This window comes from Corapipo altera, unplaced genomic scaffold (genome assembly GCF_003945725.1).
Source record: "Corapipo altera isolate COAL_440 unplaced genomic scaffold, ASM394572v1 150, whole genome shotgun sequence".
Taxonomy (NCBI): domain Eukaryota; kingdom Metazoa; phylum Chordata; class Aves; order Passeriformes; family Pipridae; genus Corapipo; species Corapipo altera.
This window is the reverse complement of record NW_020884941.1, coordinates 2,271,026-2,295,819: the sequence shown is the minus strand read 5'-3', so window position 1 is coordinate 2,295,819 and position 24,794 is coordinate 2,271,026. Positions and strand designations below refer to the sequence as shown.

Below are 24,794 nucleotides of genomic sequence, written 5' to 3'. Positions count from 1 at the left end.
AGGGCGGCGGTTGGGTCTGAAAGGGCTTTTCCAGCTTTTACGGGGAACTTAGTGAAGTTCACTCAGTGTTTGTCCCTCGCGAGGGGTTGCGGTACCTGCGGCGGGGGCCGGTGGGCGCCGTGCCCGCTGTGCCCCCGCACGGGGACCCTCCAGGCGCGGACCCACCGCGCCAGCGCCAGCGCCCGCATCTCCCGCGTCCCCCTCTTCCGGGGCCGTGACGTCACATCCCGCGCGCCACGTCGCCCCCTCCCGCCGCGCGCCGGATGTGCGTCACGGGGCGGGGCGGGGCGCGGCGCGCCCGGAAGCGGCCCGGCGGGGCCGCCGCGATGAACAGCGTGGGCGAGGCGTGCACGGAGCTCAAGCGCGAGTACGACCAGTGCTTCAACCGCTGGTTCGCGGAGAAGTTCCTCAAGGGCGACAGCGCCGGCGACCCCTGCGGGCAGCTCTTCAAGCGGTACCAGCTCTGCGTGCAGGTGGGTCTCCGGCCCCGCCGTGCTGCCCCCGAGCTCCCCCGCCCCCGAGCTCCTGCCGCGGCCCCCGGAGCAGCCTCAGCTTCGCGCCCCGCCGGGTTGGCCTCGCCCTGTTCCTGTCGGTCGTGGCGCGGAGTGTTTCGCAGATGTTCTCTCGCTGTGTTGTTGATGTAACACCTTCATCCCGCTGGTGTAAAGGCTGCGGCTCGTTTCCGTGGTAGGATCCGTGCTGTCAGTGAACTCTCGGTGCATACTTGACTAACTCTTAACATTGCAGCTTTATCCAAACCAGCCTCATTATTGTTTTTTTTTTCTAGATCACTTTTTCTAGACCATCTCTCTTCTCCCAGGCAGGCAGCGATAGGATGAGAGGACATAGTCTTAAACTGTGCTGTGGAAGGATTAGGTTAGCCATCAGCTCAAATTTCTTCACAGAAAGGGTGATTAGACATTGGAATGGGCTGCAGGGAGATGGCAAAGTCACCATCCCTGGAGGTGTTTAAGGAGAGACTGGACAAACTCAGTCTGCTTGACAGGGTGGTATTGGGTCACAGGTTGGCCTCGATGATCTCAGAAGTCTTTTCCAACCTCATTGATTCTGTGATTCTGTGTTTTGCACCAAAGATTACATCACGTAGCACTATAAAGACATGTCAATTTTAATTTTTTTGGTTTTGTTTTTGTTCCTTTTCAGAAAGCAATAAAGGAAAAGGACATACCCATCGAGGGCCTGGAATTCATGGGCCCGAGCAAAGGAAAAACTGAAAACTCCTCTTGACCTTGGCTGTGTGGGTGGAGTCACTGACATGAACCTTTGGACTAAGCACTATCACCAGGTGTACCACCAGGTGCCACCTGGATAAGACCTTTAGATCTTTATTAACTGCTTTCTAAGAAGCGAGGAATCTTCTCTGCTTGCGGAAACAAACAGCGAAAATCAAAACCCAAAAAGACTGGATCATGTGGTAACTGCTGCCTCTTTTCCAGTGAATTTTGGTGGTGGTTCAGCACCTAACAGCTTAAAAATCCATGTGACCTAACTTCCTGTTGAATGTACTCTGTAATGGGGGAATGCTGATTGGAGCAGGCTGAGATAATTTCTTTGTGACTGGTTTCTTTTGCTTATTTATATAACATTTGAAAATGTTTAAAAATATGAAGGGGGTTGATTTACTTTGTCTCCTCTCTATGCTGCTGAATTTTGGTGGAAGAAGTTTGTTTCATGTCATCCTGAACATTGAGGGGCTAAAGCATTATTTTCTGTCAGCAACAGGGATGGTCTGAAAGCACTACTGGGCCTTCAACAGCTTGGCTAAAATAAATATAACCAGGTTGTATTTTGTTTGAAGCTGAGAACTGTTCAGTAGAATCTGATTGTGGCCTCTTGGAGGGATGGAGTTGGCCTCCTCAGAAGCTGAGGAGGAGACTTTTAAGGAGAGGTGACTTACTGAGCCTTTTCTGAGGTAGTGACCCAACCATGAACTCAAATTCTCTCTCCTTTAGCATTACTCATTCCCTTGGCATGATCCTCACACAGGGATGGGGAAAAGCTGGCCCCTCTCCTTACACCAACACAGGTGAAACAGTAAAGAATATTATGGCCTGGGGACAAAAGAGAAGTCAACTTCCTAATTATCCTGGAATTACAGTGACGAAAAAAGAGCTTTACTCTCTTTGCTTTTAATTGCTACCTGATGGATTATTCAGAGGTTTTACTTTAAAAAAAAACTAAAAAAGGTGCAGTTCTCAAACTTTAAAGCTGGCCCAGACACTGAGTTATCTGGGCCTTGTGCAGAAGAACAGGAATAACACATACAACCAGTTTGCTTTTCTGTGATCTTTCATGTAGGGCTAAATGTAGCATGATTTTTGTCAGCTTTAAAACAACTGTGCCCATCAGTGCCTTGTTCTGTGCTTTTAACCCAGAAAAACTGTCTCAGCAGTCATTTTACTAGTAAGCAGATGAAATAAATAGCATTGAAACATGGGGAAGGGTGTCCTGCAGCACCCACTTGGAGCTTCTCTCTTGCCATCCGTCACTCCTTTCAACAGCAAGATGGGGAGGCAGCTGCTGCATTCTTCCTTTTGGGAAGAACAGGATTAATGACAGCTGAGACAAGAGCTCAGTTTTGTACCATGTAAAAAACAGAGAAGTTAAAGAATTGGAAAACAGTCAACTTGCAGCAAGGAGAAACTTCAAAAAGAATGTGCTGGCACAGACTCAGGCTGTTGACTATGGAAGGTCATTAATCCCCTGTAGGTTAAGCAGCTTTTACATGACAATACACATTATACAAGTATGTGCAGTGGGGCCAAAATTGTGTTTTCTTTTGCAACACCCATGTGAGTGACTTTAAACAATCAGACTGCAGTTGTATGGAAAGCAGAGTTGTGAGCAAGATATGTACTGATACACCTGAAAATTTGAGAGCTGAGGGGGAAAGCTGTGAAGGCACACAGAGCTTAGCTCAACATCTTTGCTGCCACTCCCTCTGCCAGAAGGGACCAAGAGAAAAATCACCTTCATGACTGTGAATAAATATTGCAATAGCTGGTTATGGAGAATGTGCTTCAGTATATATTGAATTTTAATCTGCATACCTGTTCTTCTGGCTGTGAGTTTACAGTCACCAGTTAAAAAAGACATGAAGAACATGAAGTTGAGTCATGTCCTATGCCAAGTGAATTCCTGTTGTGTATCAGACACAGAACAGGTATTAACATTCAGGCAGTCAAACCCCTTTACTCCTGCACTGTGTCCTGGGGGAAGCCTCCATGTTTTAAGCAGACACTGAAGAACTTCTAAGGATTCAGATTTAAAAAAACCAGTCAAATCCTAAATTCACGTTCAGAGTTGTTTATTTAAAGGACCTCATCACAAGTACACATAGAAGCCATTAAAACCACTCAGCTTCATCTCAAATGCAGAGTTTCTGAAATTATGACCCCAGAAACGATGGTTCCCACTCAACATGCTGCTTCAAGGTGGTGAGAGCCAAAGTTCTGGCTGTAGTCAGGACCTTTAATCTTCATAACCAGTTGGGAGAGCATTAACATGGGGGTTGTGAAACAGGGTATGGTTCCCATCACCCCAGGGGAAAGGCTGTTGAAAGAAGAGAGAGAAATAAGCCAGTGGCAGCTCCTGAACAATCTGTACAGCATCAGAAATAAGCAGCACTCCAGACTCAAACATCAGCGACAGGATGAGAGGACACAGCCTCAAGCTGTGCCAGGGGAGGTTCAGACTGGACATCAGGAGAAATTTCTTCATGGAAAGGGTTGTTAAACATTGGGATAGACTGCCCAGGGAGGTGGAGTCACCGTCCCTAGAGGTGTTTAAGGATAGACTAGACACAGCACTCAGTGCCATGGTCTAGCTGACAAGGTGGTGTTGGGTCACAGGCTGGACTTGATGATCTTCGAAGTCTTTTCCAACCTACGTGATTCCGTGATCACACAGCTTGACAGGCTGGTGAATTAAGCAAGCTGGCATCTGTTCCCAGGCTGTAGGAAGCAATGGTTGAAAAACTGTCTCCTTTAGCTGGGAGCCACAGTCTCTGAAGAGCAAGATCTTTGCTCTTGCTTAAACATCTACTGTTGTGTTATCAGACACAAAAACAGGTATTAAGGCTCAGGTAGTCAAACCCTTTTGCTCCTGCACTGTCTCCTGTGGGAAAACATGAGGACTCCAGTTTTGAGAATCTGGGATGTCCTCTGTTAGCTTTTAGCTGTGTATTAATTTAAGTACAGCAGCTTTAGGACTGAAATGTTTTTCAGCAGGACATTTTTAGGAGGATCACTCAGGGGCGGGAAGAGCTATGAGAAACTCTCTTACTGCCTCAGAAACAAAGCCCTGGGGTGAGATCTCGGCTGTGTATGCACAGCACCTCACTGAGCAGATGGGAAAGCAAGAGGTGCTGCAGTGAGCTCAGATACAGCAGCCGCGAGAAAAAAAGGGCTTTCAAACAGCGCAGAGGTACCTTGGTCCTGATCCGGAGATGGGTGTAGGGCACGAACTCGGGCCTCTCGTGCTCTTGCTGCGACTTCAGGTAACAGTTCAGCATACACACGGCCACGCCGGGCAGCGCCACCACGAAGGTCAACATCCTCCAGAGCTTAGCTGGGCGGGAGAACAACCACGGCTGCCATCAGCGTTAGTGACCCCAGAGCGCCTCGAACGCAATTCACGCGCTAACGAGGCGCTCACGAACACCGCCGAGGCTGCCCTGGCTCCGCGGGGCCCACACCGAGCGCCCGCCCTCGCCCCGCTCCCGCGAAGGGCAGCGCCCGTTCAAGGGCAGCGCGGCCCCGACCCCGCCCTCGCCCGGCCCGGCCCCCGTTACCTCCGCCGCCCTCGTGTGCCGCGGCCGCCATGCCCCGCGCGGGCGGGGAGCGCGGGCCGGCGGCGCCGAGCAGCCCCCGGGACACCCTCGCCAGCGCCGCCATGTCCTCCGCGACCGCTCCCCGGCACCGGAACCGGAACGGGGCCGAGGACCGGCCCCGCCGACCTTGAGTCGGGCATGTCACTGAGGGCGGGCTCTCCTGAGGGCGGGGCCGGCGCCATTTTGGTGCTGAGGGCGGGCGCGAGGCGGGGCCGGTCTAGGGGAGGGGTGGCAGAGTCACGGCGTTATTGGGACACAGAAACAGAGAGTGGCAGAATCGTTTAGGTTGGAAATGATCTCTGGGGTCATCGAGTCCAACCTGCGACCCAACACCACCGTGTCAGCCAGAGCAGGGCACTCAGTGCCGCGCCCAGTCTTAACACTTCAGGGACGGTGACCCCACCGCCTCCCTGTGCAGCCCGTTCCAATGTCTAATCATCCTTTCTGTGAAGAAATTCTCACTTGTGTCCAACGTAAACCTCCCCTGGCACACCTTGAGAGTGTGTCCTCTTGTCTTGCGTTTCCTGGGAGAAGGGACCGACACCCCCAGGTAATTGTAGAGAGCAATAAATAGTTTAGAGAGTGAAAAGTTCTGGCGCTGTAGGGATGTCCCAGGCGTGAGGGGATCAAAGGGCCCCTGGAACGGGGCAGTTCTGTTACCACTAATGTGTTTTTGTTTATTTGGATTCCTGGAATGATTCCACAGAAATAATAACATACTTGAATAAACACAAGACTTCAAGGGAAAAAACCCATCGTAATTAATTTGCAAATGTCTAGATCCTGTTTTAGTTCTTCATTGGAGCTTGGTGGCTGGCTGGGTGACCTTTGGAAGAAGCCATGTAAACGGAGAGAAGATGTTCAGCGCTTAAAACCCCACAGTAAAATGAGAGGATTCCCATAGCGAGGGTAAATATTTTAACAGTGGGAAAGCAGAGAAACGGGGCTTTGGGGAAGGGACTTCTCAGACCAGACTTGGAGCAGGGCTCGTGTCCAATTTAGGAATGGTGAGATGGCCAGGATGTTGGAAGGCTGTTATGAAACACAGCTTGGTATACAACTACTGCTCAGTTGTTTGCTGTATCTTAGCAGTTTAAACTGCTAAAAGTGCTTTGGTTTCTTTGTTATCTTTTTTTAAAAATTACTATTACCTCTTCCAATAATTTGCTTTCACATTATTTTATTAAATAAGTAATTTCAAGAACAGTTTTGCTTTCATACTGAAAGGAGAAATTATTCCCACGTGGCACTGTGTGCACCTACAGAACTGCTCTTCTGTCTTCACTGATATGATGTATTTTGTACAGGACAGCCCTCAAACCACTGCAACTCACCATGTGTATGCACACCTGCTTTGCTAAATCCACACTGGAGGTAGATTTTGCCTTTCCCCACCTTCATCCTTTGGATTCAGGTTTATGAGATGTCTAATATCAGACTTTTAATTTAAAAGGAATTTGCATGTGGTTTTTTGAAGGGAACAGAATATCCGAGAATTATTTTGTACAATTTTTGAGTGATGAAACCAAGATTAAGTTCTCTATCCTAAAGCAAACTTGTAGCAGGAGCTACGTAAACAAAACCACTTTTGTGTGTAGCAAAAAAACTTTTAAGTAAGCAACAGACACAAAAGTTTACAAATTAGAGAAAACAAAGGATCAGCAAAACAAGCAAACTTCTGTCTGGGATGAGGAAAAGTTCTCTTAGCACAGCTGCTCCAGATGCCCCTTGTGAGCACTTCTACCCACAGAGCTGCAAGAGTCTCATGGAGAGTGACTGAAAATGTGATTTGGTCTGCCCTGAACCTGAGTGTGGTGGCAGTTTCATTACAGTCTGAGTGATATTGGTTTAAAATGGGTGTATCTTAGTCTTTATCATCCCAACAGCTGGGATTAATCTCTAGTAGCTCTGATTCACATCTCATTCAAATGTTGAGTAAATTAGGAGAGGCTGCTGGGAGACACAAAAGATTCCATGTGAATAATTTCTTCTAGCTGAGGGAAGACAGGCAGGTATTTGAGGATATTTTAAGAGTATTGTGAGCAATGTTTTGACATGGTTGTATGAAGTAAGTTTAACAGTGCAGTATGTGATGGTTGTTATCACTGTGATGATTGCAGTCCTCCTGACAGTGTTTTTACAAAGGTCTGGGGAAAAGGAGTGAAAAGTCAGTGCTGGCTCTGCAGCTCTGTCTGGACCCATGGCATGGGAACCCTCTCTTGTACTCGCTGCTGTGCCCTGCTGCCTCTCAGAAAGGGGGTGTTTCCCCAAAACTGACCTATCTGAGGGCCTTGAGCTTGATTTAGACACTCGCTTACTATCTTTAAAAATCTGGGCCTAAATCCAGTATTTTGAGCAAGTTTCAGTGCATACATTTTTCAAAAAAATCCAGCATCCTGAGAGCCCTTTGAGTGCATAAATGCTACAGAATTAGCCCTGAGAAGGAAAATAAATATATATATGTCTATAAAGTGCTGGGAGCCAGACACTTAGAGGAAGAAATTTCAGTGTGGTGGTGGGACAGGTTGAGGTCAGGCCAGAACTCCCCTAACCTGACTTGGCTGCCCAGTATCTCTCTCCTGCTGGATGTGCAGCAGTGACACGTGGCAGTTTGGGTCATGTCACATGCTCAGTTTAGCAAAATTTGAATGATTGCAGTGAGCTGGCAGAGGTGGAGTTCAGTAGAGGTGAAGCTGACTCACTACACTGGAAAAGAATGTTTGTGGCACAAAAGCAAGTTCTGGTTTGTATGGACTGGGCACAGAAATGCTTGTGGAAGTAGGAGGCTTTAGCTTTCAGGTAATGGCCCTGTATTGAGTTTTGAGATAGGGAGGTTCCACTACGATTCAGAATCAAAGGCCACTTTCCAAAGATTCGTTTTTCACCTTCCCTTTTCTTTTTTTTTTTATTTTTTTTTTTTCCCAGCCGAAGCGGTGGATAACAGAGGAGGGCGCGGATAACAGCGTGAGCCGCCGATGAGACGGGATGGATCCCGAGCGCTCGGAGCAATGCCGGCCCGGCCCGCCTGGTGGCAAACTGCTTTCACTGGAAGCTCTTCTCCGTTCAGCAGGTCTGGGAACAGCAAATGCGCTCCCTGGGATTGGAGACTGTAATCTTATGCCTCTGCCTTTGCAAGTTTTCAGGCTCATCCCTCTCGAATAGAAACGTTCCCTCCATCAGATACTGTTTTAACAAACGCTGAGATAGACAGAAGTGCTGCAGAGATAGCGCCTGTGTCTCAAACTTCACAGAGTTTCTGCGGGCAAAAGTTTCCTTCATCTTCTCCCTGTAGTCCTGGAACGGCAGAAATCAATATTCTGACATCTGTAAATCCTTTGTTCCCCTTTTCACCAGGGCTTTATCAGCTTTGGGAGGGAGGGAGGGGGGAAAGAGGGCGTTGAGAGAGCCATTGTCCCTTCTCTCGGGAATGATCTGGAACTACTATGCAAATCTCTATTTGAAGACCCTGGGAACTGGGGGAGGGCTTTAGCTGCGATCTCAGTGGGAGGGGAGCTCTGCATCCCTGCTCACACACTCCTGCCTAGTGCAAGGAGCGGGGAAGAGTCTTTTGAACAGGCTGAAGAGACATTTTGTGGTTTTTTGCGCTCCTGTGAGGCTTTGCACTCCTTATGTCCCCTGCTTTGTGCCTTTTTTTTCTGCCTGATTTTTCTAAATGTTTGCATAAGAATTGGGGAGGGGAGAGACCCAAGAGCTGCGATTATCAGGGATGAAGTCAGAAGGGTGCAGGGTGCAGCACCCTTCCCGCCCCTCTCTCACCTCCTGGAGTCTCCCACCAAGTAGTGGAGCAGCTCCAGTGGTTTTAGCACATGTACATCCCAGCTGCTGGCATTAGCACAGGGCATGGGCACAGTTTCAGTAAAGCAAATAATTCAGCTGATCAGAAGGAGTGGAGTGGAATAGTTTGCAGTTCTCAAATTATCACGTTGTAGCCAGGTCTTAAAAAGCTGCCTCTTACAGGGGCAAAGACCCACAGAGCAGAACCTGCTTTGTGAAGCCCTGTGGTCTGTCCTGGTTGGCTCCCTTTCACCTGTTTTTTATTAGGGCAGGGTCACACTAACTGCCAGCTTCCTGGAAGTTGTGTAGGGTCATCCTTAGGCCTCATGGAAGGGGAGATATCCCGTGCAGCCACATGGATGAAGAGGACAGTGGGGGAGGGACAGTAGAGATCCATATCTAGGCATTTTTGTGTTTATAACTACTGATGTAAAGGCAGTCACAGTCCTTTTGATTTTCTGACCCTCATTTTCATGGTGTCAGTCTCTGTTCATCTTTCAAACTTTGAGGGGTTTTGTGTTCCAGAAAACTAAAAATTACTTTTGAACAATGACAGCCCTGGAAAATGCAACACTTTTCTCTCTCTCCTGGGCAGCTGAGAAGATGCAGCCATTTAAAAATCTCACCTTCTGTCAAAACCATAGGAATACATGCCCTGAGACCTGATTCCCTGTTACCTCCCACGTTATAGCCAAAGCACTGCAAACCACTGGTGTTTGTTCTGCAAGTGCTTTACTGCTTTGTGGAGGGAAAGTGCATCACAGTCCTGCTCTCATCGGCTCTCTTTTTTTCCATGTGTAACTCCAGAGTGACTCAGCTGACTTGGGTGAACCCCTGGAACTGTGCTGGCTGGAAACCAGCCTGGACATGTCCTCTGGCTCCTGTAAGTGCTCCCAATACCTGTGCACACTCCTCATCCCTGCAGATACTTTTCTGAGGACACTTGTTTGCAGGGGGGCTGATGTCTGAATGCACATTCTTCTCACCCACGCCTCACATACGCATGCAAACACACATCCTCGAGTGCACACAGCCATGCCCTTTCTCTCATACACATTTGTGCACATACACAGATCTTTTTGAAAGCTCCTGTTTTCAGAAAGGTTTTATTTATAGGTCCTGCCTGGTTGTGAATGTGAAAGGGAGAGAGTCCCTCAGAGAGTTCCTTTCATGTGTAAATCAGCCTAGGCTGAGAGCATTGGGGTCACTGAGAGGAGGATTTCACTCTTAATTACTCAGAGAGAAAGCAGGCAGGGGACTTTCTCAAACTAATAGGGTTGTTCTCTGCTGGGGAAAGCAGCTTGAGACGCCCAAACTTCTCTTGCATCAGACTTCAGGCTCTGATTCACAGGCCTCTTCTGCCAGTAGCAAGAGCTGGTGTCTATGTGGCACTTGGAACAAACAGTTCAGCTTCCAAAAGAGCTTACTTATTAAAGATGGTTATGTTCACTCTGATAATTGGGTATTCTTTGGAGACCAGCAGAAGAACTGACCTAGCTTCCTTTGGTTTTATGCCAATTTTATTGAAAAGGATATTAGTTAGTGATACTTATATCTGTGACTCCACCTGAGGACCTCAGTATTCTTCCAGACCTGAAGGCTCCCACCTCTCTGCCAAGCAGAAAAATGTTGTTGTCTAGAGATTAGTCCAGTGAGTAGGACTCTGAACTTGGACTTAAAACCAGCACTGATTTCACAGTTCAGCCTTTGTGTCCTTAGTGGTGGAACAGGGTAATCTTCTCTTTGGAATGGGGCTCTTAAGAGCAGAAGTCTTTGGATTGTGATACTCTTGGTAACAAGGCTCCAAGTGGCAGGGTAGGGGTGGGTGATGAGCATGTCTGGAGAGATGTGTCTTTTTCCTGGGATGCAATGCAAGCAGGGGGATTCCCCTGCTGAAGTAGCATTATCACCTTTCATCCCTGGACACAAAACTGAGTCTGGAAATCTACTGCAGAGATGAGAGTGGCCAGTCACCAGCCAAAAGGTTGTCTACAGGGGCTGCAGGACCTTCTTGAACACCTGCACACTAACAGGAGGTGTAGCTGTCAGTGGTTTCAGCAAAGAGATCTGTGTTGTCAAGTGCACTCTCACACACAGGCAAGTGTGTTTTCTGACTTCAGCTGACAAAGCTAAACTTACACCCTCTCATCTTTACCTCCTTTTCATTCAACCTCTGCTTTTCTGTACAGGAAATAAATGTGTTGAGGGCTGAATGTTCCCAACCCATGCACCAGCAGCCTCCTGGGAGCCCTGATTTGGGATTCTTGGAGCTGTGTTAGTTCAGCTTGCCTGGGAAGGCAGAGGGTTTAGTCCAGGAGCACCTTTTTGAGGATGCCCAGCAGTGGTGGGAGCCATGGGCAGATGAGGTCAGCAGTCTGAAGTGTCTGCAGAGGTCAGAGGGAAGCAAATGGGTCATTTCTCTTGCAAATGAAGAGCTGCAGCCTGGAGCAGCCTTAGCAGAGCCCAGCATGTGGGTCCAGGCTGTGCCTTTTATGAGCTGATGGAAGTGGGGCCCAAAAGGACTTCCCTGATGGAGTTCTGTCACAGCCTTTGTTATCTTTCCCTCCTGCAGCATGCACTGGGCATAGAATATGGATTGGGGGTTATCCTGGCTACCAGCACAGTCAAGAGGATGAAGGCTTTATGGCTGCCTAGAAAACCTTAGGCTGCAGAGTATCCTTATTGCCATTCCAGGAGGAAAATCTTGGTTTAAGATGTAGAACACATGTATATTTCTGCTTTAGTGCTCCCTTTTACCCAGCCTACACTAAAATGAGTAAATCCAAGGGCTGCTTTAAAATAATGCACATAACTGAGTAAGGGATTGAAAAGCCTGGATTCTGTTCTTCCTTCTGGTGGTAAACTGTCAGTTACTTTGACAAACCCCTGTGAATGCCTATGCCTCACTTTTTCTGCCAAACACTGGAGAAAGACAGTGTATTCTTTTTTCTAAAACATTTTGAGGATTTTGGGTACAGAATGCTTTATATATACAAAATGTTGCTGTTAGCACCGTCTATCAGTGAAATCTCTTTTAGTCTGCTTTTATACCATAATGTTACTTTCTCTGAATTGCTGATTTGGAATTAATTTTAATGTTATGTAAACAATGTCAGTTCTCTCTTAACCACTTGCTCTTTTGCTGCTTTGCAGACCACCGGGGAACTCCCTTAGCTGTGACATTATAATGGGAGGTGGAGACACCTCGAGGAGAAGGTTGAGACAGACAACAGCAATTACAGTCAATAACATCTCTGACTTGCCTCAGTTACAGGTTTGTGTGATCTGTGCATGCCATCTTTCCTATGTACAGGTATCTACAGTGAGGCAGGACATGAAAATATCTGTTTCCTTTGTAGGAACTTTGGGAGCAGCTTCCTATTGTTATTTTCACAGCCTCAGATAGAGTCGGGCAGGGTGGGGGGTTTAAGGAAAGGTAGCTAAGGTTGTAGTAAATGTACTCAGGGTTTCCCCTCTCTGCTGTGATGTCACAGCCATGACAAGCATCCAGAAGTTAGAACAGTCCTGGGACTGCCAGAGCTTACACTAAAGGGAAAATGAACTTATGTTTAGATTTTACTTTTCAACCTCTGCTGTGTGTGCAGGATTGTTTTTTATGGCTTTCATCTCTATTTTCCTTTAGAAACCTCAGGAGAACTGTCCACCCTTCAAATCTGTTTTGATGTGTTTTAAATGCATGACATGGAGCACAGCCACTCTCAGCAGATTGCAGAAAGAGGCCATCAAACCATAACACATCTTCAGAGGGGTGAGCTTGTTCTTTATTTCCTAGAAGCATCAGCCAGGTTTACACCACTTTGTGTAGGAAGAGCTGCAGGAGAAGATGAATGTTCCTGAGGGCTCAGAGGCAGTTTCATGTTTGGGGTAAGGCTGAGGTTAGCCATGGAGCCCGTGTCCAGGCAGGAATTTGACAGCAGACATGGGCACACAGTAATGCAGGCTCTGAAAATCGCAGGAGCCTGCTGAGTTATTGTGAGCTGGAGGAGCTTTTCTGTTTGTGGGCACATGGGTCTGCCTGCCTCACATTGTGCAGACATAACTGAGACATAAAGGAGGCTGGCAAATTGCAGAACACTGATGGAAGGGGGGGGCAGGGGGCTGAGGAAGAAAAGTTAAGAGTGTGAAGACAAAGGGCTCAAGCCTAGTTGTGAATTCCTAGCAGGTAGTTCGTCTTTAAATGAAAGCATTTGTCAAGTAACTCACTGATTTAATGTGGGAATTGGATAGATATCTGCAAAGTTTTTTGCACCCTGTCTGCAGTGTGATTACAGGAGATATAACAGCAAGAAGTTTTACTTTCTCCCAAGGTATGTATTTGTTCATGTACCTAAAATATATAGGGCAGGCAGTATAGATGACATCATAAAAAGTGAGGCACACATGATACATATAGTGTTTCCACAGATTGTGGCTGACTGTAAATAAGGCCTGTAACTTGCTTTCCTTCTGGTAGTGCCCCATCATACCATGAGCACCACTGTTGGATTACCCAGGGCCTCACCTTGGCCACACCGTGGCTGTTGGTCTGTGTCCCCTGTCCCACAGAGCCTCCTGTTTTACCTGGGCAATGCAGCTGGCACTTCCATTATGAGCAGCTCCTTTCTTTCACCTGTGTTATCTCCTGTCACTGCACTGGGACCTCAGTGTCATGACAGAGTGCCTTGGCTGTGCTCAGCAGTGGCTGTGATCAGGCTGCACGTCTGTGCTGTGCCCATCACCAAACTGCTGGGACAGATGCATTCCACAGAGCCCAGCCAGCAGCTCTGTCTGGGCAGTGTGTAACCCCTTTTTGTGCCTGTTGGGACTCTGTTAGGGAATGTAACAGGTTGGTAGGCAGTCCCCCTCTAGCTGATGCACAGCCTTTTAGTATTTTTAGATTGGACCATTATTTCAAGTTTGGTTTTGTCTATTTGTTTGCTTTTTAAACTTTCAAAAGGCTCTTCTTGAGCCTTGAACCATTCCTATGCTGGAGCCCTGTGAGTTAATTACTGAGGACTCACAAGTTGTTGATAGATGCGTGCAGAAAGTAGCAACATGGTTGGTCATTCCAGTAAATCATTGGACTCTTCATGAATTTAATTCTGGTCTTTTCCTTAAAAGCCCTCTCCCAAACTGGACACAAGACAATGGACACCAGCAGGCACAGCTCCCAGTGACTAGGATATTGTCACATATCCAAAAGCCTGGTGGGAGGAGCAGACATTAGGTCTGAATTCATCCTGGCAGGGAGATTTGGCTGAGAGAGAAGGAAAAGAAGGTCAGAGGCAGCTCCAAGGAAACGGCTTTGGTTTAAAATGTTTCATTAGAGTTTTCACACTGGAAACATAAAGTACAGGAATACAGTTGCTTGGCAGAGAAGCCACATTTAGTAGCAGTCCTGTATACATTCGCTGCTCTGTATGGAAGGAGACACAATATATCCCTGGCCACCTCAGCAAAATTACAGGTTGCTCTTTGGAAAGGTGACTTTTTTCCAAAATAGCTTACGTAATCTGGAGAATTTTTTTAATCAATATTGATAAAAGATGTTCTTTTTTCAGCAGACCATTGCTCTCTACTTTATCCACTCAGCCTTTCCAGGGCAGACTGGCTTTATCTAAGCAGTGTATCAATGTCAGTCCAGCTGGGAACACTATTGGGATGCTCACCTTCTGTTTTTTTTCCCTTCCTCTGTCTGTCTGTCTTTGATTTCTCCTGTTGTAATTCAATAGGATAATCAGGGATACCCTTTTCCAAAGGGTTAGTCTTTCCCTGTTGATTCAACAAGTTCCCTTTTTGAAGGCAGTTGTTATCTGCCACTTGGGCTTTGTTGCCTCAGGATGTTTCACCTCCCCATGCAGGCACATTTACCTGTGAGACCTGCCAGTGCAGGGCTATGGCAGATGTCACCAGGGAGGAGGTAGGAAATGGGTATCAGTGTGTCTCATCTGTTTTCTTCTTTTGGGACATAGCTTGACCAAAGAACAGAGCAGTGGAAATGTCACAGAGCAGTATGTGGTGTGGATGGATTATTTTTTAAAGGAAGCCAGGATTAGTGTACATTTGGGTTTTTTCTGATTTAAAATATATGTGAAAAATTTGGAGGGGCTTTGTCACTACATCCCAATGACAGTTTTATGTTTACTCTGGCTTGGGAAGGAGGGTTTCCCAACAGACTGGCAAAACAAAAGCACACATATAGTGCCCTGCAAAGGTCATTCCTGACCAGCCCCTGAATCAGCTGAAGTACAGATTGCCATTATTTCACACTTTCAACCTGTGTGGCATATTTGTACCCAGGTTCTTTTGTCAGCACTTCCAATAATTTTTATGCTCTCCACTGGCTGTGCTGGGCAGTGTGTTGACAGGGCCCTGGGTGCACCAGCTGACTTCACAACCTCTTTTCCCCGTCCTACAGGTTTGGCTGCCTGTGCTCAAGGTCTGTCATGATATGGTGGAGTGTAATCTGGGATCAGAGGTGTGTGCCAAATTGCTGGGAGAAGCCTTCTGAGGCCTCTGAGCCATGGCACAGAGCTGCCCTTGTCCTCGGTCCTCATCTGGGATAGGCTGCAGGGGTATCTGTGCCTGGCTGTGCACCTTGCTGATCCTGACTTGACTTCCTGGCTTGGCCTCAGACCTGGGCTCACTGAGCTCTTGGCTAAATGTGATCACTCTCACCAGAGTTCTCTGCTGTTCTTGCCTGGTCACTGTGCCCCTGTGCCCGTTTACACCGAGGTCCTGTCCCTGCTGTCCTCGCTGCCAGCCCTGCTCCCCTTTGCTCCTCGGGCTCCCCAGGCTCCTCCACAGCTGCTGCTCTGCCCAGCTCCTGGCACGGACCGCAGCACCTCCGTCTGTCTGAGAGGGCATGAGCAGAGATATGAGAGGCATTACTGCTATGACCGTAAGGAAGATGTGGCATTAGCTTTGCCTCCCTTCAGCTTCCCGAAAAGCCAAACCGAAATCCGGGTCTGTCGGCACGAGCCCGGCCTCCGGGAGAGCAGCCGGCAGGAGGAGCTCGCCAGACACGTCGTGGATCATTCCCAGACGGTCCCAGCCGCATGTTTCAAGGGCATCGCTTTAGATCTGCCTTCTTGGGGCTTCCTTGCAGACAAACCAGCAGCAGCAGAAGACAGAGGAAACTTCGTGGCATTGCAACCGAGCAGCCTCAGTGATTTATTTTAATTTTTTTTTTAGACTTCTCAGGTTGTTTCTCCCACTGCAATGCCTTTGTCTTTATTTCAGAAACTTAAGGTATTTGTGAAGATGTTTGAGGTACCTTTTGGTCCCTGGCAGTGGCCAATTGTTTTATCTTCCAAGAAAGCTAGTGTAAGATTTTATGGACAGCATCCAAACCACTGAGTAAAGAATTCCAAAAGAATGTTTGTCTTTGCATAGGAAGATATCTTCCTGGAGTCCTCATGACCTCTGAGGGGACCTGCAAGCAAAGAGCTCTGAAATGTGTCACCACCACTCTGAATATGGGCCTGGCAAAGTTATTCAAGCAGCTCTGCCTCCGTGTATGCAGTTCATCTTTGTCCTCTGTGAGAAGCAGATACAGAGGACAGTAGTCACTCTTTTGCACAGCACAGTGTTTTCATCAAGTAGGTGCAAAGTGTCACCCTGCTTCTTCAGGCCAGTCCTGCAGCCCTAAACTTCACAGGCTCCATGGCCATACCTTTGCACCACCTTTAAAAAATAATGAAGATTAATTTTTTTTAATTGATGAATTCTTTACTTTTGTAAGTCTGGCCCTCATTTAGTTACTAAGTGGGAACTAGGTGCCTTCTGGTCCTGAATGTGGCTGTAATAATTATTTTGATTCTTACTGTGCCAGAAACTATTCTAATGCATATCAGCGTAAATTAAGTCAATAGAGATTCTTCAAATTTATCCTGGTGTTCAAGAGAATGGAATTCATGCACTTCAATTTACAGCTTATTAAGTGATCAGAATTAATGAACTTGCAGCGACCTTTTCTGTTCTTGTTTACACATTTCCTTCCTATTCACTCATAATGTACATGATTTAGAAGAAGGAGAGTTGAAAAGGCAGCGTGTGGGTCAGATGTGTCCCATGGAGCACAGCATTGTGCTTCAGGCTTTAATCATATCTGCAAAGCTGTGATGTAGGAATGGCACCTCTGTTGATCCACAGAAACCCAGCTCGATTTTCAGAACCCTCTCTGCATTCTGAGGGCTAGAAAAATATTTGTACTGAGGAACAGGGAAGTTGTGTAATAGATGCAGAACAATTCCTCCTCCTTTTTTTTTCAATGAAGTACTGTATTTCAGTCTGGAGGTTGGGAATCATGCAAACCATCAGATCCATCTTTTCTTTTATTCAGGGATCTAGAAATCACTTGGGATGTCACCAAGAAAACCTCACATAAGCCCTGTTTTTCCCAAGATCAGCTGGAGGTTATCCCACTATGGTTCATTCAGCTCAAGGTTGGAATGATGAATGTTTCCCTTTGGTTTTCATAATGTCTTAGGCTAAACTTGTGAGGCTGTGTGCTCATCTGGACATCATTTGTGTCTCACTTCATGGAACAGGACAGCTTCTAAATGCTCCATCTGATCAACTGCAAAAATTTCGGACACTTCCTATTATTCATGTGAGAGAGAACACCACTAATTGTTAAAAATACTAGGAAATCAAAAACGGAAAATTGGGAAGCAGATACCGCTGCATTTGTAGATGAAGCAACTGAGAGATAGCTCTTGCATACCAATACCTTTATCTCATCTCTGTCTGTCATTCTAGAAAAGTTATCATGTGAGCACACTCAAAGATCTGTCACCAGATAAATACAGGGCTTGTATGCAACCTTTGCAGAACTGGAGGAGAACGGAGATCCAAAGTCAGAAGGAAAAAGGATGAGGAACACGCAGAAACCTCGACGTGAGGGAGCTGAGGTCACCCTGCTAGAACAGTATTGTAAGTGTGCACAGGGACACTGATAGTGATATTTAGAGAATCCATTTATTCAGGGAATGGAGGTAGATGGGGCATTAAAATTCTATTGTAGGAGAGAATAAGGGATTCCTGAAGAGGAAAATGCTGGGATCACAGCAACACATACACAACCTGCTTGGGGGCACACACATGCCCCAGGCATTGGAGGGGGAGCTGAGAGGCCTGGAAAGGTGACATATGAGGCATTTGTGCAGGGGGGAGGAAGTGAGACTTATGGAATAAATCCCTGCACGAGAGAGAGCAAAATCTTCAAAGGAACTGCTCTAGATGGTGAATTGGCCACATGAAATAAGAAGTAAAGGATGGGCAACCACCTCACTCTGAGCAGCTCTGATGGCTGCTAACAGCAAGGAGGGGCCATGGCAGTAGATTGGAAAGGTGGTTTCAAGCCATGTGGGCTGATTCTGGCCATATATGACTTGCTGAAAACCAGAGAAACTGGTTAGTAAGTCGAGCAGGCAACTGGAGCCCAGGGCTGGACAGAGCTCCAAGCAGAGGCACACAGGTACTCACCCTGAACACGCTGCTCCTCCCTGTGCTGGTGCAGAGGGGAGACATCTCAGGGACTACCAGGCACTCCCTGTGGGTGAAGGTACCATGCAGAGGCAGGTAGTCCCTGGAAGTTGATGTATTCCTAGTTCTTTTTATCTCTTTTTGCTTATGTACCTGCATACCAATGTTGAAAGATGAGAGAGACCCTCAAAGGCAGGCGTAGTGAAGTGACACAATTGCCACTGAGGATTTGTTAAAACAGGGGGAGGAGAGCCCATGGTTGCATTTAAGGAAGGTACAGCACTCTCAATTCACAGGATTCAGTTTTAACTACAACTGACTTAGAAGTCCAGTTGAAAAACAAGCACAGCTTAATACAAGGTTCAAGTACTGCTCTGTTTTCTGAATTTGTTAACTTTTTTCTTCTTCCCTTCTTAGTCCTGAGTGTTCAAGACCACAAGGCAATAACTTAACAGCACTGCTGGTATTTCCACGTTCTGTTTCTTTAAAAAGTTCATGAAAGTTGTCACAATATCCCAGTAAAGCTCTTTCTGCTGTGCTATCTAATCCAAAGTAGTTTGTATCAGATTTATGTTCTGGCAGCTCTGTGATAAACTTGGACTCGACCACATTGCAAACACAAAAGATTACTTAAAGTTGTTGTTATTGAATTTGAAGGACTCTTCTGTTTCATGGATCCACACCCTCGTATCAGGGTTGTGGTCCTCAGTGGCTCTGTACCTCATACGTTTATGAATTTAGGCAGACTGGAATGAAGGCATTTCCACTGGTGACAGTTTAATATTTTAGTAGATTCAACCTGTTCTTTATGTTAAAATTGTGCCTTTTAAAAAACACAGTAGAAGATACGAAGCACTGGAGAATTCAGTGAGGTCTGGTGTTTTGACCAAAGGGTCCTTGATGTGTAAAAGTTAGGTTTCTCCTCTCTCGTGTAAGTCTCCTTAAGCCTGGTGTCTCAGTTCACAAGGCTTTCCTGAAACCCTGGATCAACCTCGTGAAGTTCCTAGACAAAGACAGTTATGTAGAAAATTATCGGACTCTCGATTCCCCTGGTGTGAGGCCTTGCAAACTTGAGCCTGAAAACATAAAAGACTGAAACTATGATGTCAGTCACACCCTCAACACAAAGATTATAGGTGTAACCAGAGGAGGAATTCATTGCAAAATCTCTCTGATCTGAAGTCAAGCAGAGCTCTGGAAACAGCTGCCAAATACTCAAGGCCAGAGACTTCTCATCCCGGGGCTGGTTCATCACCTATGTTATCTGGTACTCTAAAGCCTCTTCTATCCCCAGTTTATAGAAAGAGAAAAGATAACTGACATCCACTGCAAAAGTTAGAATATTTTATTTCTGTGTTGTATTTTTTTTTTGTTAAAATTAATCTACGTTTGGTGGAAGGAATAGTATTTTTTCTTACTATGACTCCAGGAGGTAAAAAACCTGTTTACTATCTCCACACTTCCAAGTGAGAAGTTCACCTTATAACATCACACTTGATAGTGTGTGTTAATAGTACACTAAGTACACTAAGTAAGTGTACACTAATAGTACAGACCATTGTACTATTAGTGATGATAAGTCACTGTTAGTTGCAACTCCAAGGCAACTAACTTATAACATCAAGTTGTAACTAACAGTGACTTATCATCACTAATAGTACAATGGTCTGTACTGTCTGACTGCCCCTGGAGCGAAAAATCAGTTTAATCATTTATAATTCATCTTTAAATTACATGTCTTGGAAAGGTTATATGGTCCTGGTGTGGGACCATGCAGCCTCATCCCTGTATTGTTTCTGTACTCATGACCATCACTAATTTTGCGTGTTCATTATCTGATTCTGCTGGCATTTGTAAAACATTCATGGAACTTGGGGGTGTTCTTCTAGTGTTATATCCCAAACACATGACTCTCTAGCTCGGTGGGACTCGGGTGGAGGGTCTGCACTGCCCTGAGACCTGCTGGAAGTCCAGGTGTGCACAGGGAGCAGTGAACAGGGCAGGGACAGGCACAGGACACGGTGAACTTCTCAGCTGACTTTTGGTTTCCAGCCCCACGCTCTGTACTGTTGTGTTCTGCTTGTGAGAATCCTTCAGTTCTTCTTCCCTTTGGGTCTTTTAATGCTAGCAGATGGAAATCCATCTCAACTTTCAAAAACTCTGAATAATTTATTAAGAACAAAATTGTTGGGTCTGAGAGCTGATTCCTTCTCTCTTTCTTTCTTTCTCTTTTTCTCTCTGCAAACTGCCTTTCAGAGGCAAAGTTTCTAATTACAGGTCAGGGAGGCAGGTTTAATCACACAGCAGAGCCCTTGATGCAGTATTAGAGAGTGTTATTTATACACCTGAATTAATAGGGATGCAGCATTTCAGCTGAGAAGAATAAGGTGGTTTTCAATTTCACTCTTTTTATGTGAAACAAACCACATCAGATTCACTGGGCTTTTTGACCTAAATTATTGGGATTCTGAGTAACTAGCAAGTAGCTGCTGTGCAGAGCTAAAGCAAAGAAAAAAAAAAAAAGGAAGAATAGACAGAGAACTGCTCACACAGCAGAGGAACAACAGAAGCAGGATATATTGGAAAAAGCTGGGAGGGGATGGAAAGAGAATAGAGGGAGGAAGCCACTGGGAAAACTGAACAGGGTAGAAATACACACATGCAGCTGTCTATCCCAAGGAAGACTTTTGGAGGGTGGTAGCATCCACAGAAAATGAAGGGCAGCGTCAGTCTGTTGGCACACACTCAGGTACCTCAAAATGCTGCCATACTTTTAAGGCCAAGAATAGGAGGGATGGAGATGAAACGTGAAGCACGTGAGGGGTCCCTTGTACTCAGTGCTGCAGGGAGTGGGATCCCTGCACTGTCAGCACTTAAAGGCACCATCAACTTCTACTGGAGGTATTTGTTCTGTAGCACTGAAAAGAAGAGGGGAATCTGGGCAGGATTGCTCCTGCAGTGCTGTGAGCTCCAATGTGACTCTTTTACAGCATCAGAGGTGAATTTTCTCTGCTAGATTGGATGTGAAACTCGCATTCACTGTGCACTGTCATCTGGTTTTGTCTCTGTCTCTGACTTGTGTGATTTGGCTTAATGTTTGGTTTCTGCTTGGCTGCTTGGAAAGTCTGTGAAAATTTCTAGGGGCTTTCTGGACTTCTTAGGGTAAAGAGTGGGAGAGCTGATTCTCTAAGCTGTGGAATACAGTGAGTTGACTGAGATCCTGATCTCAGAGTCATTGTTTAGGCTCTGTGATAGGTTTGTGTGTCTCCCACTAGGCAGATGTGTTGGGCCACATGATGGGCAAGTGTTCCCAACACCAGGCCTTTCCTTCTGCCACCAGTTCTCCTGATGGTGGATCATGGATGAGGCACTTTGTACCTCAGTTGCCCTGCAAAGCTGTGAAGCTCACCGTGACCTGCCAAACCAACATATCTGCCATCTAAAAATCCTGAAGTGACAGGGAGGGTTACTGTGCTTCAAAATAGCTAAAATACAGGTTCTGTGTGTATGGAGCAAAGAACAGCAGCGAGGATACCAGATCTTATGCTCAGTATGTGAGACTTGGCATGACCTTGAGCTCCTAGAAGCTGCATTTTGCTGTGAGTGGTGGATTTCTAGAAACCATACCCAGCAGTCTGTAAGCTTAGCTTAGAGACAGATGAATGCAACACAGTCAGTACCTGTGTGATGTATTACTTAAGGGAAAAAGGTTATCTACTTTTGTAAATTTACATTCAATCCCAAGATAATTTTTTGTTTGGTATATTTAGACTATGAACCTTGTTCTCATGTATGTCTGCAAATCATTACCACGGTGCTGGAGCAGTGTGTGCAGGGAATAGGAACTGATTCAGCAGGTCCAAGGTGTCACAGTGCTCTGGCCATTGGATCTGTCAGCCTGGGTCTCCAGCAGTGGGTCAGGATCCAAAACTGGGCTGCAAGCTGGAAAGAAAGTCCATTGCAGACAAGGGGTCAGAAGCCTGGGAGAGCAAGCAGAAGAAAAGTCTTCAGCAGAGAAAGATGGAAATGCTGCTCTCCTGGACACAGTGGGAGCAGGCAGCTGTGCTTCCCAGGCTTTGCATTGCCAACAGGAGGTTTTCTGCTGGGCTGCCAGGGAGGAGGATGCGAGGTCTGTGTGTGCTCTGCCTGTGACATCCCTGTTATTACTGTCACATGCAGGGGGCTGACACCCCCCGTGACAGAGGCAACTGAGGGCTTCGTGTTGTGCTGTTCCAGACAACTTGTGGGGTGTGTGATAGTCAGGCTGCCCTTCCTGTGGGAGGAGATTTAGAGAGCACTCTTGGTTTTTGGTATATATGTGGGTTTTCTCCTCTGAAAATAGCTGTCTGTTGAAGTGGGAGTATTGCAGAGATGGGAGAGGATTAGCAGTGATGACACGGATGGTCATATTTCAGGGCAAACACCTGTAAATCAGTCTAAGCCTGTAAGTAGCAACCTATTAAACTGAGTTCACCTCAGCAGCACTAACACTGTGTCTGCTCAGGAAGGCTAAGAGCCCTTGGAATATGGCTGCTGCTACAAGCTTAGCCTGTTCCCATCTTTGTACCACTGCAAATGGAGTAGATATGGATGTTTACAGCAGATAAGACAAAAGCATTTCAAAGAGGTGATGACATCTTTTTGATACATCTGCATTTCTGCTTCTCTCTGCTGCAAACTCATGTTTAATAAACTTTTCATAACAAAGTGTTTGGAACACATTTCCTATAGATATATGGCCTCACCACAAAGTATTAATGATTAAGTTACTCTGTGAACAGACACTTTGTACCTGTGACCTGGTGTGAAAATGTCACAGAGCTCAATCCAGTTCTCTCAGCAACTTCCAGAGTGATTTCTGACATTACAGTATTTTGTGCCTGGGTTCCACTGTTCCATTATCCTGGAAAATAACATCAATATCACCAAGGCTATGAAGATGTATGAGATCTTTGGCTAGTTTGTGTGTGCAATTGAGATTGCATAAGGAAAGCATCCTTGTATTTTCTGATATTTAAATCTTCTCTTAGTTGCTCTCCTTTTTATATGTACTTACACACACACACTTTTATATAACTTACTTTATGTAACTTAACTTATAATTTATGTTGAATATTGCTGTGAAAGAAAATCCAGTCATTTCAAATATTAGGTTTTAACAGTAGTTTATAAGTTTTCTTCCTTTTTAAAGGAAGGCAGCAAAGTTTCATTATTCTTACTAGCCTGTCACCACTAGATTGGAGCATGGGTTTATATAACATTTTCTTTATTACAGGGATCAGTAGTAGATACTTCAGAGAATGTATCTGATATAAAAAGATGTACAATAAAGAATCACTTGGTTTCTCACCTGTAAGGGAATTTTTCTTGAAGAAAAAAGCCTGGCTCACCTGATCATGGCAATTAAGTCAAATTAGGGACTTTTTTTATTTTCTCAGATGTTCTCATGATCCTGCAGACATTGCAGGTGATCTCTTTGCTTCGGGCTGGCTGCTGCCTCTGACCACTCTGCCAGGTAAACACAGATGAGTGTCCAGAACATTGTGTTGTGAACAGTGAAGAGCTGTTGGGTTTTTCTGTTGCTTTGTGTCTTCATAAATAGCAAGTTGTATGTTAAAGACTGAGAAATAAGCCTAAGTAGGCCCAGGGAGTCATCAGAGTTAGAGAGAAGGAACACAGATCTCTTGGCACATCTTCACACTGGTTACTGTCACTGCCTCCTGAGCCTGGGGATTCCAGTGATGCTGATGTTGAGTTTTCAAGAAGGAACTGGGAATAAAGAAATGGGACAGATTTTACAGGGGAAGTGCATTTCTACAATTTCCATACGAGCTCAGTAAAATAACTGCTGCAGATCTACGAGGTTCTTAAAAGCCATCACTTCCTCAGGTCAGTGCAATACACCATTCCCCTAAGAAAATTAAACATTTGCATTCAAAACAATTTGCGTCCAAATAAATCACAGTTAATGTCATCATCCCTCATTTACAGATTCAGAAAGTAAGATTTCAGCAAGGATTTACACAAGAGAGAGAAAAATAGGAGTCAAATCTTGTATAAGGATGTTTCTGTAAATACGTATCCTGTGTTTTCACTAGTAAGTGTTCAGAGATCCTTCTGGCTTTGGACTTTGGGAATTACTGGGAACAACTGGTGTGCCTCTGAGCTGCTGCGTTCATCCCTTCAGGATTGTGCTGTTAGGTCACTTTCCTTGCTGAAACACTTTGCCCTGGTTTCCTTCCAGAAACAAGGAGTGTTAATTTCTTAAGAAACTTTCGTTAATTGTAATGTAAGCAGTTTTGAGGGAGGGGAAAATCAGTTGTATTAGAAAGAGGATCCAGTTCTGCATGTACAGAACAATGGGGATTTGACTGTGGCAAAATCCTGTTCCCAAATTTTCTTGAGAGTTTTTGGGAAAGACTTCACCTCTGTGGGAAGGATGGTTGGCCTGGGCCAACAGCTGGCATACAGCTGTTGGTAAAAATGCACTCTGTGCCACTGCCTGGGTAAAACACATTTCATTCTCTAGTAGGCATAAGGAGTTGCCAGTGTCATTGAAATTTTGTACTCTGAATAGTTGCTGTAAATTTCATCTGGGCAATATCCCCAATTGTGTTAGATATAATTACATTCAAAGTTCTTTTTAATCATTTATTTG

General features: G+C 45.8%; 4 protein-coding genes across 5 annotated transcripts in view; 2 read left to right on the top strand and 2 right to left on the bottom strand.

Moving 5' to 3' along the window:
• The window catches only part of GATC (glutamyl-tRNA amidotransferase subunit C), a 2,521-nt gene extending 2,286 nt beyond the window's left edge, over positions 1-235 (bottom strand). For both annotated transcript variants that reach the window (XR_003530654.1, XM_027661622.1), the window contains exon 1: positions 96-235. Coding sequence is in view for 1 of the 2 variants with exons in the window: in XM_027661622.1 (XP_027517423.1) it covers positions 96-188 (93 nt within the window). In the remaining variant the exon portion in view is untranslated. The remainder of the gene's footprint in view (positions 1-95) is intronic.
• A 45-nt stretch (positions 236-280) lies between these two features.
• Positions 281-1,814, top strand: TRIAP1 (TP53 regulated inhibitor of apoptosis 1). Its single transcript, XM_027661623.1, has 2 exons — positions 281-473; positions 1,165-1,814. The coding sequence occupies exons 1-2, from the start codon at positions 327-329 to the stop codon at positions 1,246-1,248; spliced, it is 231 nt and encodes a 76-aa protein (XP_027517424.1). The 5' UTR covers positions 281-326; the 3' UTR covers positions 1,249-1,814.
• A 1,497-nt stretch (positions 1,815-3,311) lies between these two features.
• LOC113955737 (cytochrome c oxidase subunit 6A2, mitochondrial) lies at positions 3,312-4,941 on the bottom strand. Its single transcript, XM_027661534.1, has 3 exons — positions 4,814-4,941; positions 4,451-4,590; positions 3,312-3,573 (listed from the first exon to the last, which is right to left on the bottom strand). The coding sequence occupies exons 1-3, from the start codon at positions 4,914-4,916 to the stop codon at positions 3,493-3,495; spliced, it is 324 nt and encodes a 107-aa protein (XP_027517335.1). The 5' UTR covers positions 4,917-4,941; the 3' UTR covers positions 3,312-3,492.
• A 125-nt stretch (positions 4,942-5,066) lies between these two features.
• Positions 5,067-24,794, top strand: part of MSI1 (musashi RNA binding protein 1) — a 74,771-nt gene continuing 55,043 nt past the window's right edge. Inside the window, exons 1-6 of the mRNA XM_027661525.1 lie at positions 5,067-5,402; positions 6,160-6,226; positions 7,778-7,922; positions 9,455-9,530; positions 11,801-11,921; positions 12,291-12,416. The gene's annotated coding sequence lies outside the window, so the exon portion shown is untranslated. The remainder of the gene's footprint in view (positions 5,403-6,159; positions 6,227-7,777; positions 7,923-9,454; positions 9,531-11,800; positions 11,922-12,290; positions 12,417-24,794) is intronic.